This window comes from Calonectris borealis, chromosome 7 (genome assembly GCF_964195595.1).
Source record: "Calonectris borealis chromosome 7, bCalBor7.hap1.2, whole genome shotgun sequence".
NCBI classification, from domain to species: domain Eukaryota; kingdom Metazoa; phylum Chordata; class Aves; order Procellariiformes; family Procellariidae; genus Calonectris; species Calonectris borealis.
The window spans coordinates 43,894,459-43,914,116 of NC_134318.1; the positions used below are offsets into that span (position 1 = coordinate 43,894,459).

The 19,658-nt window shown below is 42.8% G+C and overlaps 1 protein-coding gene across 1 annotated transcript in view; it reads left to right on the forward strand.

Annotated features, from left to right (window-relative positions):
* JAKMIP3 (Janus kinase and microtubule interacting protein 3) overlaps positions 1-19,658 on the forward strand; it is a 91,390-nt gene that overhangs the window by 69,311 nt on the left and 2,421 nt on the right. The window contains exons 18-24 of the mRNA XM_075155315.1: positions 322-387; positions 848-916; positions 1,021-1,098; positions 4,182-4,385; positions 4,736-4,801; positions 5,833-5,874; positions 6,468-7,664. Coding sequence (XP_075011416.1) covers positions 322-387; positions 848-916; positions 1,021-1,098; positions 4,182-4,385; positions 4,736-4,801; positions 5,833-5,874; positions 6,468-6,593 — 651 coding nt within the window. The 3' untranslated portion in view covers positions 6,594-7,664. The remainder of the gene's footprint in view (positions 1-321; positions 388-847; positions 917-1,020; positions 1,099-4,181; positions 4,386-4,735; positions 4,802-5,832; positions 5,875-6,467; positions 7,665-19,658) is intronic.

Consider the following 19,658-nt stretch of genomic DNA (forward strand, 5'->3'; position numbering starts at 1 on the left):
ATTGTGCTGAGCTTGATTTTGTCTTGTGTAACTGTGTGTTTATTCCCAGTTGGGGAAAAATAGATCCAGTGTCAACATCTTTTTTTTGGTAAATGTCAGAATTTTTAGAAGAATTAACTATATGTATGATAACAATTCAGCATGAATAGTTACAATTGTTTTTAAAACAATGTCATTACAATGCTAATTTTCTTTGCCTTATTGTTTATTGTTCCTCGAACATATTTAACTTCATATTTATTTAACACAGCAGTAGCCCAAGTAGTAGATTAATAACAAGACACTGGGATTTGTTGTAATTATATTCTGCTTTTGGTGCAGAATCTGACCAATGAAGAGCAAGTAGTTGTCATACAAGCGAGGACAGTTCTCACGTTGGCTGAAAAGGTAATAACAACTGCATCACTCATCAGTAAACGCGTGTCATGAAAGCATCTGACCCTCTCAGAATAGCTCACTTGAAGACACTGGTGATGTAAATGATAGTTTCATCACAAAATGCCCTGATTCTTTATGTGAAATTACACTTACACTAGTTTTTGTCAAAATAAAGGCAACATTCAGGCAATACAGACAGACGTTGCTTATTTTGAAATGTTACTTAATTAGCAAAATGATGTTAGAAGGTAAACAGCTAGGCTTTGAAATCATGCTTTTTTCCATCACCGGTATATATAAAAGAAAAGATGTAATAATAAAGTTAGTTTTTCCTCTTTTATTTAGTGAATGTAAATAAGTACTTGCAGTGTGTGCTGACACACCCTAATGTCACAGTGAAAGCTGAATACGCAGGCGTGCTGCCTCTGCTCTTCAGGCTTAAGCACCTGATCTCTGTTTTTGTGCACAGTGGCTACAGCAGATAGAAGTGACGGAGTCTGCGCTGCAGCAGAAGATGCTGGATCTTGAGAATGAAAAGGTACAGAGAGACAAGGGGAACGAACTTGCAGGAGAGGCAGCAGGAAGAGCAGTCGCGTTAGGGCCGTGGCCATTGCACTGATTGCCTCTTCCTTCTGTCTCCAGGAGCTGTTCAGCAAGCAAAAGGGCTACCTGGATGATGAGCTCGACTTCAGGAAACAGTCCTTGGACCAAGCCCACAAGGTGAGGAAAACCAGTCTTGACTGAATTATGCCATCTTGATTAACTTATATTGTGTAATATGTGTAGTCTGTTCTCTATAGAAAAACTCTCTGCTCATGGAGTGACCCAAAGACTAAATAGGCTGAATTTTAAACAAACTCTCTATACCTGAGCTAACAGTGAGTTCCTTATGAACCAAGTTCCTTGTGTTTGCATGTTCCTTGCAGGATTAGGACCCAAATACTGATTTAAGAAACACAAGTTGTAATTTAGAAGTAGTTTTGGTAAATGACTGTTAAGAAAATGATGTTTTCAGTAATTTCTCTTTTCCTTCCAAAATAGAGATTTTGACCTAGACATTTCCTTACATTACAGCCTCTGTAACCAAAACAGCTGGAGATATTATGTGATTCTGTAAATTTGAAATGAAACTGCTTTTAGGTCAGGTTCATCATTATCTGATCCTAACCCATTTCATCCATCGCTTTAGTCATCGTGGTCTTGTTCCCTTCAGTCAGAGAAAAGTTCAATATATGCTCATGAAAGACTTAAATGCATAGATTTTCATATCAATTTATCTCATTCTTTCAGTTCCATTTAAATCTTGAGCACAGCTACACTTTCTGAGAAGCAATGAGTATTTATGCCTCTTTTTCTGGATACCTGTTATCTATTCGTATCCCAAACCATTTGGGGGAGCTTTTACTCAGTACACTTTCCGTTCCTGTAAGGATGATTTTTAAGACTGATTTTGCCAAATGCTGAGCTATATCTGGAACCAATGTCTATGCACAGTGGAAACCCTGGAAAGTACACAAGCCCCTCTTACCTGCGGTCTCAGCCCTAACGCCAGATTATCTCCTGCAGCCTTGAGCTGTTCTGAGAAGCAGTTTAGTGCAGCCAAAGGCTGAGCCTGTAGGATTCATCTTCAAAGATAAGCCCTGAGAGAGGTGATCCTCTGGGTCTTGGGTGAGTTCTGAAACAGATCCATAAATCTGAGTATGCAGAAACTTGCAACAGCAGCAGAGTGGGAAAAATCGTATGGCATCACTTGAAATTCCTGGTAACATCATGGAGTCGGCAGAAGATGCAGAGCCGTGGCTGTCGATTAGGGTGTTACTCAGCACCCTTGCGGCTCATAGCCAGCCGCTCGCTCTCCATCCATGAGATGGATCTCCAGTTCCAGGATCCCAAATTTGCCAAAGGGTCCAACAACAACTACCTGCTCCTTGGCAATGCTGCTTGTGGAGAAGGAATGAGCATAATGAATGTGTTGCAGCCCATGCAGAAGTAGCTGAGGGTTATTTGCATTTTCCTGTATTCTTTGAATGTATCACATGAGTGTCCCCAGGCAAAGTGATGGGCTTCACTCCCAGGCACAAATGCAGCCTGAAAGCAGCAAGAAAGCTTTGTCCTGCCCCGAAATTCAAATGGCAAAAGCTCTTTTGATTTCTATAATTTGTTTCACTTCCATGTTTCCTTTGTGCCCCATGAGATGAGGAGTCGCTAATCTTCCCCCGCTAACTGCATCCAACAAGATTACCAGCTGTAACTGCTAAGCTTTTTGCACGGTTTTCACTCCCTTTAGTTGCTAGCGAGGGATTTTGCTCCGAGAAGCACTTGGCTCACACAGAGTCTCCTGGCACTGCTGCCCCTCTGGAGACCATGAATTTCCGCAGGCTCTTCTTTCTTCACAAGTCAATATAACCAGAGAGGGATAACGGTTGTATAATCGAGGTTTGGGGCCCAACAGAAATCCATGTTTCAGATAACAGCATTTTGTTGAGACAGTTACGGTTAGCAAGGATGTTGGCGTTATTTTTAAAAGTGAAAGCAGAATCTTCTTCTGAGATCTGATCTGATCTTCCCCACAGGGATGCCATGGTTGTTGTCTTTCAGTTATCACCAGTATCTATAACTCCTGCCATGATGTTATTATTCTTGTAAATGCTTGTATTCTTCTGTCCTGACTCTGTTAAAACATAGTAAGAAAACCCACCAGCATCCTCAGGTGGAAAAACTTGTCAATTTTTAATTGAGCTGAATTATCACAACAGACATCTATGGCATTTTCAAACACCCTTTCTAGAGGTTCAAGCCACACTATTGCAGCAGTCCGGTTCCCCTGAAGCCACAGAGAGTTCTGCAAGAGGCCACCAGCTTTGGAGAGAGTGTGAGAAGGGGCCATCATTTGCTGCTTTGTCTCTTGCTCTATATCAAACTTGCTGAAAAAGATTTTGTCTTGGTTTTGGCTTGCGTGAAGGAATAGCATTCATCTTGGACTTTGAAGGAGAAGTCACCTGCCCTAGGAGGGTACCAGGCTCGGTGACTCTGCGGAAATGTTGCCAGTCTGTTTCCTACACTCTGCCATATCTCAATAAATCTAGAGGGTACATCCGTCTTTGTGCAAGAGACATCCTCTGATGCAGTGAAGTAAAGGCTCTGCAGCCTGAGACTGCAGGAACAGAGCCCAGCTACCAGATATATTTTTCTTGAGCATAAAGCCTCTTGGAGTTGACAGCTCTGCCAGAGGAAGTGCTGGAAACGCCTTCACACGGAGCATTTTAAGCTAGTTGGTACAAAATGCTGCAAGCACACAACAGAGAGTCATTCCTTTCTGGCAGGAGTATGACCTGGTGCTGCCATATCCTCTGCTGCTGTGAACAGAATAGCTGGGAAAGGTGAACTGAGAGACTGAACATTACATTTAAAAAATATCCGTAACTCACAAAATTAGTCTTTTATGAATCTCTTTCCCTCTTCCCTTTCCTTTTCTTTTTTTCCTTTTTCCCTTTGCTCCCCACAGCCATCTCCCCATCTCCAGAAAGAAGAAGTTGTCACCCATGTATTTTTTGAGAGGCAGACTAGGCTAGGCCCAGGGGCTGTCCCAGTTCCAGTGCTGCTCAGAGCCCCACAGGGTAAAAGCAGCCTGAAGTATTTTCCCCCTGGATTAAGTTTTCCGCACTGTCCGGTGTGGGAGGCTCAGCACACAACCCCTGTACTGCTCCCATTGCCTTACCAGGGTAGGATTTTCAGTTCCTCACAAAATCCTCATCGGACCAGAGACAAGGTCAAGCTGACAGCCTTATATTGTTTTTGATTAGCAAATTCTGGAATTAGAAGCCATGCTCTATGATGCCCTGCAGCAAGAAGCTGGAGCCAAAATTTCCGAACTTCTTTCAGAAGAGGAGAAAGAGAAACTGAAGAGCGCCGTAGAGCAATGGAAGCGGCAGGTGATGAGCGAGCTCCGGGAGAGGGACGCCCAAATCCTGCGAGAAAGGATGGAGCTCATTCAACATGCACAGCAGGTAGGCGCCGGTGCACGGGCACGGCGAGATTCGGGGTGGGACGGTCCCTCAGACGGAAACGTAATGAACTTGTGAGCACCAGCCTCTCCTCATAGAGCTGTACCAGAAATGGCTGGTCCTGGGGCCAGATTTTTATTTGCCTTGGATAATCCCTGCAAACAGGGCATTTTGATTTTTATAAATTTGTCATGCATAGTGACATTCACGGAGGACTCACCTACAGCTTAAAACCCAATTTATTTTTTTTAGAAGCACAGCACATACAACTTATATCTCCAAAAATAATGCATCTTCTGGGTACATCTGTATTTGGTTGGTTAATAAATATTTTTTTATTTGAAATCTGACAGAGAATTAAAGAGCTAGAAGAAAGAATTGAAGGCCAAAAAAGACAAATAAAAGAGTTAGAGGAAAAGGTAAGGTAATGCAGATGAAACAGTTATTGTATGTGCACATGACCATATATTCATTTCACCTTGGCTAAGGAAAGAATCTTATAAAAAGTTTGTGTTTGTTAGTGCAGTGAGCTAATGTGAGAGTGCTCCGGGAAACCATTTTGCATTTGCATTAGTCCCTCTGAGAAGGAAAGGTTACCAGCTTAAATTGAGTCTTTCCTTCTGTTACCCTTCAGTAAAGTCTGAAATACAGGACTTGGCAAGCATGGAGGGGTCCATCTGCCCTGGGAAGGGAGTGATGGAGAGCTGCTGGATGGCAGAGGGGTGAGGTCTCGCACGTGCTCCGGGAAGGAGCCAGGGATCTTTTCTCCCTGCCGTCTCCAGCATTTGCACGTGCAACTGCATTGACCTGCCTTCCCCAGAGGGAATGAGGAGGGTCCCTTTCCCCTCCTCTCCTCTCCTCTCCTCTCCTCTCCTCTCCTCTCCTCTCCTCTCCTCTCCTCACCTGCAGCCACAGCAATCACTGTCACCATGGTTAATGTCATCGAACTTTCTCCAGTCAAGCCATAACTGTTGAATTTTACCCTAAAATTACCCTCATCTGAAACCATCTATTTCTAGTGAAATTGCCATGGGAGAACTTGTTCAGGTACAATAGGGACTGAGCTGGACTTTCACCTGAAACTAAGCCCAAACCTTAGCAGTGTGGGTTTGGGGGTTTTTTGGAGATATCAGAAGAATTCAGCTAATTCTTTTCCTCCCCGTTTTTCATGACCTCTTGGCTGCAACTGGGCTGGGCTCCGCTGGGGCAGGAGACGACTCTCATCAGTCTGAGGGTTGCTGGGCTCTGGCTGAACTGAGCTGAGCCCTCAGAACTTACTTCACACTTTATATTTCTTTTCAACCAAGAGTTTTGTTGCACTCTGTCTGTAACCACGGCTTATTTCTCAGCTAAACACACTGTAAACTCTTATTCTCTTTCTTCTCTTCCATTTTTTCCTCTCCTCCCTCCCCTTTTCAGTTTTTATTTTTGTTTTTATTTTTCTCTTTAGCTTTCATTCTTTGGTCATAGTCCTTCAGGCCACACACAAAAGGTAAGCCCTTGGATCACCTCTGGTCTCCTCTCTTCTTCTTGTAAAGCATCAGAGCCTTCCCCTTGCTGCTCAGACTTCAGCGGTATTGAGGGGGGTGTCTCCTGGGTGCCCCAGATAACCCAAAAATGGAAATCTCTAAAGCCACTGCTCCTTCTCCCCGCATGGCTGGGCTGTCTGACAAGTTCACAGATGGATTAAACCCGTTGCATTATCTTGTCCTGTCTTCAGGCTAAAAAACCAGAATGCCTTGGGTGGGGACATGTCATTTATAAATGTGTGCTTCTCCCAGCATCATGCCTTAGGGCACTAGATATTGCCCAACCCCACCTTCTTTCCCATGTCAATAGGAGATAAAATGCCAATCTGTTTGTGCTTCCAGAGACGGTAGAAATTATCATGTCATGGATGGCATTAAGGGGAACATTCCCTATTAGTCATCAAAGTCAACAGAATACAACACAAATTCTTTTTTATCAGTTGTACAATTCAAACAGATGGTTATAAATACAAACTTTACAGAAATCTCATGCATGTTATTTTTGCCCAGATATACTTTTTTGGATCCATGTTTTTATGTATTTCTCTTGTTTCAGCCTACTGAGGAAGCTAGAATTGCTTCTACTGTTATTAACAGGAAGACAGCACTGATTACCAAGACAGAAAAAGAGACATTGCCATTTCAAAAACCCCAAATATCTCTCATATTTTGCTACTGGTGATGGAAGATGCAATATTTCTGACCTTTTCAGACTGAAGCTGAACTAGGGTATGTGGAAATTTCTGCACAGGTGGTGTCTGCACCACTGAAACCTCTGACTGAGCATTTTGAAAAGCTAGAACTAAGCCGACAAAGAAGAAAGCCAAAAACCCCCTCCCTCTCCTACAGCCACAGGCTCCTTCCTGGAGTCCTGGCTCTGCTGCTTGAAATAGCTCTCAGCTTTACATAAGGAGCAGTATTCTAATTCAGATAAACTGAATATATTTTGATTCCCTGCTAAGCAGGTAGTAAATTGCTTCTCTGTAGAAGTGACCGTGTCCTGTTTTATATGTCACACATTTATATTTGTTATTCATAGTTATTTAAAAATCTGTCTTGAAAGAAGATTTTAGGAAGAGATGCAGAGGAGTAACTCATGAAAAAATAATGTATTTCTTCATAACACAGGGTATGTCCAATGGTTGGTTGAATATCCCACAAGCCCAATTTTAGGGAAAAACGTGACGCTGTGTTTGAACCCTTCAAGAAATCAAGTTGTAATTTTGGGGGTAATTTTCAGTAGACCATGGCCCCCAGCATGATGAGAAAAATGGCACAATAATTTATAATTTGCTGTCCCTAAATGATGACAAAAGACTTAATATTGTCCCAACAAAAAGTTCAACCTGGAAAAGAGTGAGTGGAAAACACGTTATCTCTGATCTGCACGCTCTGGGCTGGGGGAGGCAGCAAAAGGGAACAGAAGATTTTATCACCTTGAGGCAAGGGAACACAAGTACCACAGAGCCCGAGCCCAGGAGGCTGGCGCAGGAGCCGGGAAGGAAAAATGGATCCTCTAGAAAAACAGGTGAAGGAGGGAAAATCCGGAAGAAATCCCACCAGTGTGAGTCACAAATGAGAACTGCAGCTGAGCGCACAAACCTGGGGCTGTCGAGGAAGGGCAAGAGCAAGCTCCCGTCCGCAGCTTCCCATGGCTGCGGTGTCACAAAGGTCCTCGAGGCGCAGGATGCGGGTGGGAACTCCCCGTCCCTTGGAAGCACAAGGCAGGAAGCAAAACCAGAGCTCCTGACAGGTAAGACTGATTAACTGGAAACCAATTTATTGTAGAATTATATATACTATGTAACTTCCTTTTCATGGCTGTTAGTCCCTCTTGCTCAAGTTAAAAAGTTTCTGATGATAATGCAGAGAAAATTTTGAAATGAACGACTTTATGTAAACATTATTTATTTATCTATCTTTTACTTTAGTAATTTAGGTATTGAATTTCAGTATGATATAATCACAAATGCTAACTTTATTTCTTTAGATCAGTGGTCACTCTTAACAAAAAAGCACTAGGTAGGTAATGAAATACACTGTCAAATTTGTATGAACAGCAAGCAGTCATGCTACTTTAAAAATGTATATTTTAAATGCAATAGATTAAAATAATTTTCATTTTGGACTGAAAAGACAAATAGTGTTCAGAAAAGTATTTTAATTCACAATTTCACTTACTTTTTTTCTAATTTATGCTGGTAATGAGTTACTTGACTGGTAAACATGATGGGGACAGTAGCAGCAGTCAGTGGATCTGCTTTAAAGGAGTAATTGTCTCTCTGCACTTCATCCCATCAGTTTTCTTTTTTTTTTTTTCCCCAAATAGTTTTTCTAAGCAGAATGTCTATCAAATCTGAATTTGAACATCTCTCAGATCTTAACTGTTTGACTGCAGGTTATCGATTTGCTGCTTTAGATAGGATTGCTGCTTTTAAAATCAATCAGACATAGAATGTCTACATACAGAGGGATGCATTCAGGGAGTCTTAGAAATTATTTGTCTTACATGGTGCTCGCTGAGGTAATCTGTGGCTCAGGGTCAGATTCAACAATGCCCGCTTTTCTTCAAAACTTGCAGTTGTACATCTCAGCCCTGCTAGTTTTTAGAGAGGGGTCCAAACCCTTCGTGTCTGTCAGTGTCATGCCAGTCTCCAAGGGGCTGGTGTTTCCTGGGCAGTAAGATCAATGAGATCTATGCATTTAGTAACCCAAAAAAGAATCTTAATGCAGTCAAAGGAGGGAAATAATTTAAATCAGGAAATGGTTGAGATGAGTATATGACAATGGGAGGGCTTTTTAAAAACCAGAACAGGTTTACAAAAACAGCAAACTGAAACCAAGAAGACGTGGCGTGAGCCTTTCCGGGAGCGTTGGCAGGAGGGTGGTTAACCTCCAGGTCTCAGACTGCTCCGCCTTGCTATGTAGAGGCGTTTCAGACACTTGCTAAAGCAAAAATTAAGTGCTCACACATGGGGGACAAACCTATAGGCTCTGAGTTGGTATATCTTAATGTGTGCTTATTATTAGAGGCTTTCAGGATAATAATACCGTTATTATACCCTTAACACACCTACACATCCGTGTTTCAGCAGTGCTCGTGTGCAGTGTGAATCGCACCGCAGCACAATCTCCGGGCTACGGCGAAGGGCTGAAGCTGTGGGTGGGAGCTGGTGCGGAGCAGGCTGTGGGGGGCTGCGCCCCAGCCTTTCCCAGCGGGGTGCTCAGTGCAGCCCGGGATGTGCTGGAACGTGCTCCGGAGAAATGGGAAAGGAAGGGAGAATTACTGAATGGGGATCACAGGCTGTGAGCGACACAGGGTGCTGGGGACAACGTAGGACAGTGGCATCGGACTGGCGCAGGAGGCCAGTCAAGTGCCCTTTTCTGGCTTGTCTTAGTTTATGACTGCTTTATGCCAAGCTGTAGAGAAACCCATCAGCGGGATCAGCCACCGGAGGGTGCTGCAGGCTAAAGGAAACTGGAAATAGTGTGTGCTATAGGGTGATAAACTGCTGCTTTATGGGCTGTTTTGCTGTTTTAAGCAGTTTTAGGAAGTTGCTTTAGGCAGTTATCTATCTTAGTTATTTTTCAGTGTATGTTTAAGTCATACTGGAGATTGGACACTCCCAAGGGTAGGTAGCACTCGCATATTTCCAAATAAATAAGTTGTCAGTTAAACTAAGAGAAACTTTTCTTGATACTAACTTTTGCATTTATAGAAGGGCTTGAACATCCCAAAATTTGTAATCTTTTTCCTAATTATCTTATTTTAATAAAAGAAACATTTATTATAACTCTATTTGATATTTGTTTATTCAAAAGAAATAACATCTGATAAAGTAAGTAGCATTTTTAAAGAATTCTACTTGGAAACTGTACATTACTGTTCTGCCACACAAACCTGCCGTTTTTTCTCTTTATGTCAGACATAGAAGTAAGTTCTGCTGCAGCGGCCATTAACTGACAAATGCAGTAATTAGTGTCTCCTTTTTGAAATATGCAAATAACAGAGCATTAGGCTCTAAGCTAAAGCAAATGCACATTTTCCTGAAAACTTGGACCTGAATGCTTCTGCCTTTCTGCTTATGTAGGTTATGTCTAGAAAGATGTACATTTCTGTTGTTCTGTAATGAGTTGAACCACATACAGACATCTCAAGAGTTTCCAAAAAAATGAGACACGACTTGCTGAAGCCCAGGTTTGCATAAGGAAGATCTGTGCTTGATGCACAAGCTTGAATGCACATGCTTTGGGAATTCAGCAGCACGTGTCTAAGCATATATTCAGTCAAATCCTAAATGAACGTTGGGAGTTACATCCCAGCATTAGACTCACATTTCATATATCTGGCCAAAAGTCATTCTGGCTTCAGGAGAAAACCCATAAGACCCTGCATATCGTCAGAAGGAAACCTGTCCTTCAGGTTGGAATGGCTCAGGACATAATGCTATTAGGTTTCAGAAGATAATTTTCCCCGTTCCCTACTTTTTTGCTGTCTACAGGCTTGCTGTCCTGCTCCCCTCGACCTCACCCCTCCAGTCTGTGGCCCCATCCACCACCCCGCAGGAGGTGGCTACTGACTGTGCCATTCCCCGAGCCTCTTGGGGGAACACCCCATGGTCCCAAAGGCTTCCGGGGCCAGCGGTGCGGCATGAGGGGGGACCGCAAGGACCCGAACAGCATGGGAGGTCAATGCGGGGGTGTCCCGCTTCCCCAACCCTGCAGGGAGCCATGCCCCTGGAAGAGGGAGTTTCGGTCCTTTCCTACCCCTCCCACATTGCCTTTGCTTCGGGGGGCCAGAGAGACAAACAGACCCGAAGTCCCCGTTCACCCCCAGGCCCTGACTGGGACTTAAATAAACATGAAGGAAGAGCTCCAGCACAATGCCGTTGCCCACAGCCAGCTCTGCCGAGCAGGAGGTGGTCACAGACCGAATTTCTCCATGGTCAGGGTGGGCAGCGCTTTGTAGTAGAAATTATGGGGGTTTGTACAGTGTGGGCAATAATCCCTCTGCTCTTGCTGGCAGCAGCTGTTTGAGTAAGAAAAATGGTCCTGAACACAGAGTAGGCTGTTAGGTTGTGGTTTCCAATGTATCGATGCAATTATTCCCTTTATAGCTAAAAAGTTTTACCTAGTATCATATGCTTTGTGTGTGTGTACACAAATGTAAAATGGAGAGCTGTGAGACTGGTCCTTGAAGGAGTCCATAAATGTGTGCGTTCGAGGAAAAGGAGTAGTTGCCCATCACTACCACACAATATCTTTTGTAAATAAATACCGTCTGATAAATACATTTGAGGTGTATACATTCATGTTAACCTGGACTGAAGACTGACACGGATAAAATTGGAATGACAAAAATAGGTCCTGTGTTCACCCTTACAAAGAGAGATTCCCTCCGAGAAGAAGGATCACATCTGGGCGATGATTCAGTTTGATTCATGACTGTAAGGTTTCCTGTTGGTGATAGAAGATAGTACTGTAATTACAAACTTAATTATTTTAATCTTAATTAAAACATTGAAAATATTAATATTAAAAGGAGATTATTTACATTTTTTCAGTGATAGAAGGATGGAGAGAAGACCTCAGTCTAAAAGAGGGTTGCCATGTTTAACTGGCACCTGTGGAAGAGCACATGCTTCAGGAGCATGGGGAAATGCCTCTCCCCAAAAAATCATCAGTGATGTTGACCAGCAGTGAACCAGCGTTAGGCTCATCATGGGCAATGATTTCAGCCAGTAACCCATGAATTTTCAGATCCTCTAGCCCTTGTGTTTCTTACATCAGTATAATTCCTTTTAGAAGTGGTCTTAACATTTTTAAAAAAGAATATACAACCTATTTCCTACGGTACGCAGCAATTAGAAATACCAACTTCAAATCTTCAGAATCTGATTTTTTTGTTTAACTGTGGGTAGTATGTGCGAGTGTGGGGGGCATTTCTCCCAGCAAACGCCTACAGCGCTCCCGCTGGGGTCACCTTCTTCTACACCAGTGCTGGATCTGTCCATGCGAACCTGTTTGGTTTGTAGATTATTACTTTTCTTTAAATTACTTTGTGCATTGATCCCATAATCAAATTGCTTTTTTATTGGTGTGCTTTAGTTGTCAGAAGAGGTTGGGTTTTTTTAAGGTCAGCAGCACGTTTTTCCAGAAACGATCCACAGGGGAGATGATGAGCTACTGGAGCTTAAATTTTCCTGTAGTGTTCTGTCAGCTGCCTTCGTATATATATATTCATGCATTTTGAAAGGGGTTGTAAACGGCCTTTTTAACAGGGGTATGGAGATAAGGCTAATCAGCTACATTATTAGAATACTAATTGGCAAGTCTTTGCTGTGCAGGATGACCCAAAACATCTTTGTTTAAAGTGAACTGTGTAGGGGGAATTCAAGCCTTCAAAAAGCCTCCAGTTGAGCCAATGTCATTCAGGAGAAGATATAAAGGAAATGACTCAAAGGCTGCTCATTTTTACTGCGCTGTAAATTTTGTGAACCTTTCTTGATCTCAGCAAAGAGCAGAATTTGGCTCAGTAATAATGAAGTGATTTCCGGCACATTAATAATCGTCAATTTATATAAAAGCGTAGGGTGTCTCATTGCACAGTATTTCTGCTTTAATGTTTCAGGGGTTGTTACAAACTGAAATGTATAGAAATGGCAATGTCAGTCTGAATTTACAGATGAGATGAGGTGGAGGTCCTCGGGCAGGAATAACGACATCGCTGGTACTTAAGGATAGCTTCAGCACAGTGCAGATTTGAGGCGCATCTGGGAAGGCTCTTTGATCATGGAAAGGTCTCAGTTTAGAAAGAGGCTGCTATTTACTGTTTCACTAACTCCCACAGGAGAACAATTTGAAGCAGACCGGCTGAGATTTTCCTTCTAAGCAGAGCATCTGTTTTATTATGGCAGTAACTTTCTGCTGTGCTTCCTGGACAGGTTAAGAAAGGGCAGTACCTGGGACAATTCTTTACGTTATCCTTTCTACGATCAAGAAGCCCACATTCCTATTTTGTCGTAGTGATATCTGAGATACAGCATAATTAATAGGGGTGTTCTTATATCTGGGAGAAGTAGCGAAGAGCTTTCTCAGAGTGTAAACATCCTCTAAATTTGTGCACAGCAGCAGCAATTCCATGTCATGTTTGCTTCTTCCTCAAAACCTTGGGAGCTTCCATCCCCTGCCTTTCTCTCAGAAAGAAAATTACAGATATGCTCCCGGCAGAGCCCGGAGTTTGGAACAAATCCCCACAGACACATTTCTACGTAAATTGACCATTTCCTGGCGTGCCTCACGGACTAGACACGCTCTGCAGTGACTCTTTGTTTCACATCTGTATCATATCAGCAATGTAGGGTTTTTGTTAGGGAAAAACAACTAATCAGTAATTATAATGAAAACACACATTCAGCATAACTCAGTACAGAACTGAGATTTGCATTGTAAAAGCCTGGTCCATGGAGCTGTTTTTAAAGATAATCATTCATTTAATCATTTTCCAAAGTATTCCCGGGCATAGCAGATTCAGTTGTCATGAAGTCTAAAGTGTTCTTCGCCTTAATTTTATTCTTGCCGAGTTCTTGTAAATAACAAGAACACAGATTTTTATAATGTACCAAACAGTATTAGCCTGAAGAATTAATTAGCTGGAAAATCTATTATAAAGTGAACTTTTTTTAAAAAATGCATTATATTTGTAAATTAATATGTTTGTGTACACACACACCCTACATATATATACAAATACATTTATACATGCATAGCATTAATTTGCAAGGCTTGCAGCAGTCAAAACCTTTGGGGAAGTTGTTATACTGATACATAACAGCAAAGGAAGAAGAAAAATATATTTTTGAGCATACTCTAGCATAAATAAGCAGGAACCTTTTCTTGGTTCCTGTCAGGGACCTCATCCTTCACTTCTGATAGAGAGCCAAGACACACAACAAAACACTTAAATATTATCTGGAGAATCAAATTTTAAGCGTAAATGCAAATTAGCTAGATTAAACTTAATTTTTTATGACTGGTTCCCAATGCTGTTAGGCACAACTTTTTGGGAATTCGTGCTCTTTATTCATAAAGATTTCACATAATAGGCCTGAAAAAGTGGTACCACTGTTTGATAGTTTCATGTCATGGACATTATGTATCCTTTCCAATGCTATTATAATATGCATATATAGAAGCATAAAAACATATTGTGAAGATTTTAGTTTGAGATGTGTTGGGAAAAGTCACAATTCTGAAGATTTTTGGTTAGATAATTAGGTGAGAGTAATGAGTATTTTACTTACTATTTAGCATTATTAGCTATTAGGATGCTGTGTTATCGAGTCTTAAACTTCTAGTTTTATGGTTTTAGTCTGGTTTTGCAAAGACACAGAAACATTTTGTGTCTGCCTGCCCAGCTAATCCCGCTGAATGCAGATTTGGGGCTCGGGGGTGCTGCCTGACGGTAGAGAGGGGACAGCCTGGCCCGGGGGTGGATCGGACGCGGGATGGCTCCAGACTGGCTGTGCCAGCGAGGTTAATGTAAGGGTATACGTGGGATGGTGCTCCGTTTCCTCCATAAAATTTTGCTGCTTATCGGGTTTGGGTGTTACTGTACTCCACTAAAATCAAAGAGGACTTTTGTGCTGAATCCAGGGAGCAGGATGTCTCCTTACACCTCTTACGTGTGTTGTGTCCAGCTTGCGAGGTCAGCCCCTAATCCACCTACATGCCTCCAGACCTGCACATCCCAAGCCCGCCACGTTTGCTGCACGTATGCAGATGGTCTTCAGCACATGTATGCAGCGGGGTTGATACGCAAACTGGATGTGTCTGCACTTCTGGGTTGTTAGAAACCCCAGATAAACCTCCCCCAGGAAAGGAGAACATGTCCAAAAAACTAAGACCTATAACAGCCTTAAGCAGATCTGTAGAGACAGATGCAGGTAATTTTGTTCTGTCAGTGGCTTTTTCTAAAGACAGATTGCCCCAATGGCTGGTTTCCTTCTTGTTACAAACAAGAACACACCCTAGGGATACAACAAATTGATTAAATTAGTGTCAGAACGGCTGTCAAGGAGATACTATAATACAGAGCAATGCTGTGATGGTCACGGAGGTAAGAGGACTGTAAAATATCCACACATCACCGAATCAAAGCAACCTTTTCAACCTACGCTAATTGTACCAAGAGAGTGACTGTAGAATCCTAAAGGCTGCCAATTTATAACTTAACAGATTTCTAAGAGTGTTAATGGTAGCTATGTTTCCTAAAAACTGCCGAGAAAAGGTCGTCTAGGAAAGAGAGCTATGTTTCAGTACGATTAAGCAGCTGCCTTCAACCCAGAGGACCTAGGGGTTCCTTGTCAGGGCTGAGATCGGGGCTGCCGTCTTGTCCTGAACGCTCGCTCTTGGGCTGCCTTTCCCCCAGGAGCAGCCCGAGTTACGGTCGGGGTGTCAGCCTGCATTTTCTGCATTAGCTCCGCATTTACGGCTTGACTAGGTTCCCCACCGCTTTGAAACCCTTCCTTTTTAAATGTCATATATTACTGCCGCAGCTGATCTCGTATTTGTGACCTGGTGATCTATAATAAGAAATAATGCTTGTGAGCAACTAGGTTCTTCACAGATTGTCATGTTTTTGTTATTTTTCTATCTTTCAGAGCTGTTTCAATTATTTGTTTCAAATTGTTTGTGTTGTTGCAATTGTCTGATTGCCTTCAGAGCCGATGTAGCACAGAATAGGTGAACCAGGGGGATGTTTTTATTCCCTGCTATGTTGTATAATTATGGTTCTCAAACAGTACGGAAGACTTGGCCATGAATTCAGCAGCGGAGCAGTGTTTTCCTAATGCAGTGGAAGGGACCATTGCAATACCTGCTTGTGAACGGATCTGGACGGGGTCGATGCTGGCGCTCAGCCCCAGGCCTGGGCAGTGGCCAGTGCCAACCTGCCTCCCCCCACTGCCAAGGCGGGGAACTTAGCTCTGGCATTGCCTGTTGCTGCCATCAAAAAGCTCCATTTTCTGCAGATTAATTCTGAAAGCACAAAAAATCCATTACTAACTATTTGACTAGGCTGAGTGGGGCTGAATGGCTTCTTTGTCTGCAGTTTTCACAGGAGTCCCCCAAATATGAAATTCCCAATCCCCAGCTGCCCGAGGAGACGCTCGCAGCTAAAGGCTTTATTTCCCCATGGGCCTCTTCAGCCCTTCCAGCCGTGGCAGCAGATGGATGCATATGCTACATAAGGGATTCCAGTCATAAACTTACTGCTTATACATTACAAATAGAGATTTCTGTAAGGGTTGAGTGTTAAGAAAGTTTTTTAAATCCACATTATTGCAATTATAGAAGACGAATATTTTAAATTATTTTCTTTAGTTGGAAAACAAATTGATGCTATTTATGTTTTCTGGGTATGTAACAAATAGTGATATTATCTAATATTTTACATATAACACAACATGTAAATGTATTTTGTAGCTATCGTACCATATTTTCCAATACCATAATGACTGTCTTCTAATAGATTTGTCTTTTTAAAAAGCATTCTAACATCATTTACCAATTACATGAAAAGTATACGTAAATGTATTACAAATTCACTCATAAGCACTATCTACCCAAATGAAATACCCCAATAATTAGGGGATGATACCAGCAATTAATGTAAACTAGGTTTCTAAAGGGCAAAACAAATAGTTTTCAGTGCAGAATCAGCCATTATTCTAAAAACAATGCATGATTAAAACAGATAAATTTAACCTGTTCTGGTGGGAGTACAAGAACCGAGGCCATGCTATCATGTGCTGCTTTTTGGATGGTACAGGAGTCATCAAATAGTTTTAACTATAAATCTTCTAATTCTCTGTTACACACTGCTTCAAAATCCAGCATGAAAAGAAAATGCTATAGACTACTTCTATGCACGTATATGTGTGTGTGCAAATTGAACAGTATCCAATTTATTTCCAAAATACTTTATCACAAATAAATCATTTGTAATGGAAGGAAACAGCTTTTAAAAACCTTGCTATTAAGCATCAAAAGATCAACGGGTTTTTGTGCTGTAGCGTATCTGTGTCGGATTTCCTCCTATCTTCATCAAAGAAAGATGGGTAAGCCTAATTGTGCTGCAAGAGCCCCTGGCATTCTGCACTTCATTCTTCATTCAACTTCATGAGTGTGTTGCTGATGCCAGAAACCCAGCTTTCCCTACATGTGGGTCTGTTTGTGGCATAAAATTTTGAAGAAAAGTAAACAGAAATGGTTAAAAATCAGACGTACTGGTTGTTACCCTCGTTAGTCACCATCTCAGCAGAGCTCCAGTGATGGGAGGTGAAGGGTGGATCCGATCTAGGTCAGGGCTTGGCGCAGGCAGCTCGCATTAGAGAGGTGATGCCTGAAATCCCCAACCCGCCCTGACGGCAGCGCCGGCTCCAGCCTCGCCCCAAGCCCGTGAAGATGCTGAAAAGCTTTGGGGGGTCCAGGGCCCCAGGAACAGCGTTTCAGATTCCAGTCCTATAAATATTTATGAAGCGAAATGCTTTTATGCTCATGACTAGTTCTTTTGCGTAGCATATGTTCACAAGGTTTATCAACATAAATGGACCATGTCGAGTAATTTTCCTTCAGTTGGTATATTTGACTATTTTAAGGGGGAAAAAACCCAGAATTTTCCAGATCAGTATAGTCGGGAGCAAAATAGGTATATCCACTGGGATGTCTTGCAAAAAATTGCTCTTAATTCTTAAACGCCGAAATCGAAGTAAAAATTAAGAATTTAGTAACAAATTAAGTGGACAGTAAAAGACTGCTGATTACCGAGATTCTTGGAGCTAGTAACTGCTACTCGTGCCACAAAAGCCACTTGAATGAGGCCTTCAATGCAGTGGGTCCTGCTGCCCGGTATTTATTGCTGGCCTGGCAGCTGGCAGGGCGGGCAAACGGCCAGGGAAAGGCAGGGCAGGGACTGCGGGACGCTGGGGCTGCCGGGGCTTGGCGGCGGGCGAGCAGGTGAGGATCGGGCTCGCTCTTGCACTGCAGGAATCGGGCGGCATCAGATCAAGCTTTCACATAAAGGGAGAACGTGGAAGTTGACTGCGAGCGCTGGTTCTCACGGGAGCTGCTGCGCTCACAGGTGAGCACTGCAGGCAAAAGGTACAATGAAGTTTTTATCGTCAAACTAGCTTTGCCCACAGCACTTCTTTTTGTTGTTAGCTTCAGGCAGGATGATGCTCCTGTAGAAGCCTCTGAATTTTTGCAGAGACTTATATGCACTCAATAGAGAATTAAACTAGGGAAATTGCATGAGGGGTCTTCAACCACTCATCTGGCTCGCACAGTCAGATATTACGAAAAATAACATCTTACAAAATAAGGTGCGCTTTTTCCAAGCTGTGGTTGCAGCTGTAATTTGTGTAAGTATTGAAAGATCCATTAGCCTGATCTTTAGCTACTGTAAATCACCATAACTTCGTTGGAACTAGCAGAGAGTTTCTTCTTTCTCATCACAAAAAAAATTAAAAAAAAAAGGAAATAAGAAAAAAAAAAAAAGGAAAAGAAAAAAGAGAGGTTGTCCCTTTTTCCTCACCAGGGATCTGCCCCATCATCTTCCCTGACATAAAACGTTCACCATTCTGTGGAATCTATTTGAACTAAATGGCCACTTTTGTTTTCTATTTGAAGTAGTTAAATATCCCCCGTCAATATTTCATTGTGCTCATGATTTCTCATCTTCCTGGTTTTTATGACCTCCTCCTTCCCACGCAGTAGATGCCAATGGGTTATCTGCACTTATAAGAAGAGGGGTTGAATATGCCATAAATTTACACATGCGTGTGGATCTAGAGGGAGAGGAAGGGGAGAATAAAGAGGAAGCCAAGCCTAGCCCATTTTTCTTAACATGAAAATGAAATTCCACCTTTTTATTCTCAGCGCGGATGATAAGTGGGAAGATAGGGGAGAATTTGCATTCACACGTGCGAGTGACAAAGCTTGTGGTTTCCCAGGTGAGGCTGGGATCCAGCCCCCACGCCTGCAGTGTTTGTGCGAGGGCTCTCTAAAGCCGTGGTTGCTCATAGCGTACGGAGACTGATTCATTGGCCCACCTACCTCTCGCAGAGGGCAGCTGGGTTCCAGGCATGTTCAAGTTTCACAGACAATAAAGAGCCTCAGGCTCGTACCTGCGGGCTCTCCATCGGGAGAGAGAGGTGATCTGCTTTAGAAAGACGCCTCCAGCATCTCTTGCCCTCCCTGCAGTGCCCAGGGTGCCGTGCCCGAAGGACCGGCCGGCAATGCCGCTGCATGGCACCAGGCTGGGACGAGCCCAGGCTCACGGAAAGGCGTTCAGCTGACGGGTGCTGGGGACTGAAGCCACCGACTCAGGTTCATCCTTCTAATTCCTGGCAATTCAGCCCTAAGCAGAACACCTCCGGACTAGAAATGACTATTTTAGTCCCAAATTCACTGTGTCTTTGACCTTTTCAGCAAGACAGCCGCCGAGGTTACCAGCTGTGACAGTGGGCACACCATGAAGCACACCTCCCGGTGACATTCCCTGCACATTGTTGGGGTGCTCAAGCAAACATTATTTCACGTTTTCAGCCAGTTTAAACTTGCACCCGTGTTTCAACTGATTATTAACTCCGGTTAACGTAAGCAGAGTGAGATAGGTGAAGTATTAAGTTGGCGAGTTGAATTATGCCTATGTGTCTTAGTTGGCTTTTTGTTATTCTCTGACCAT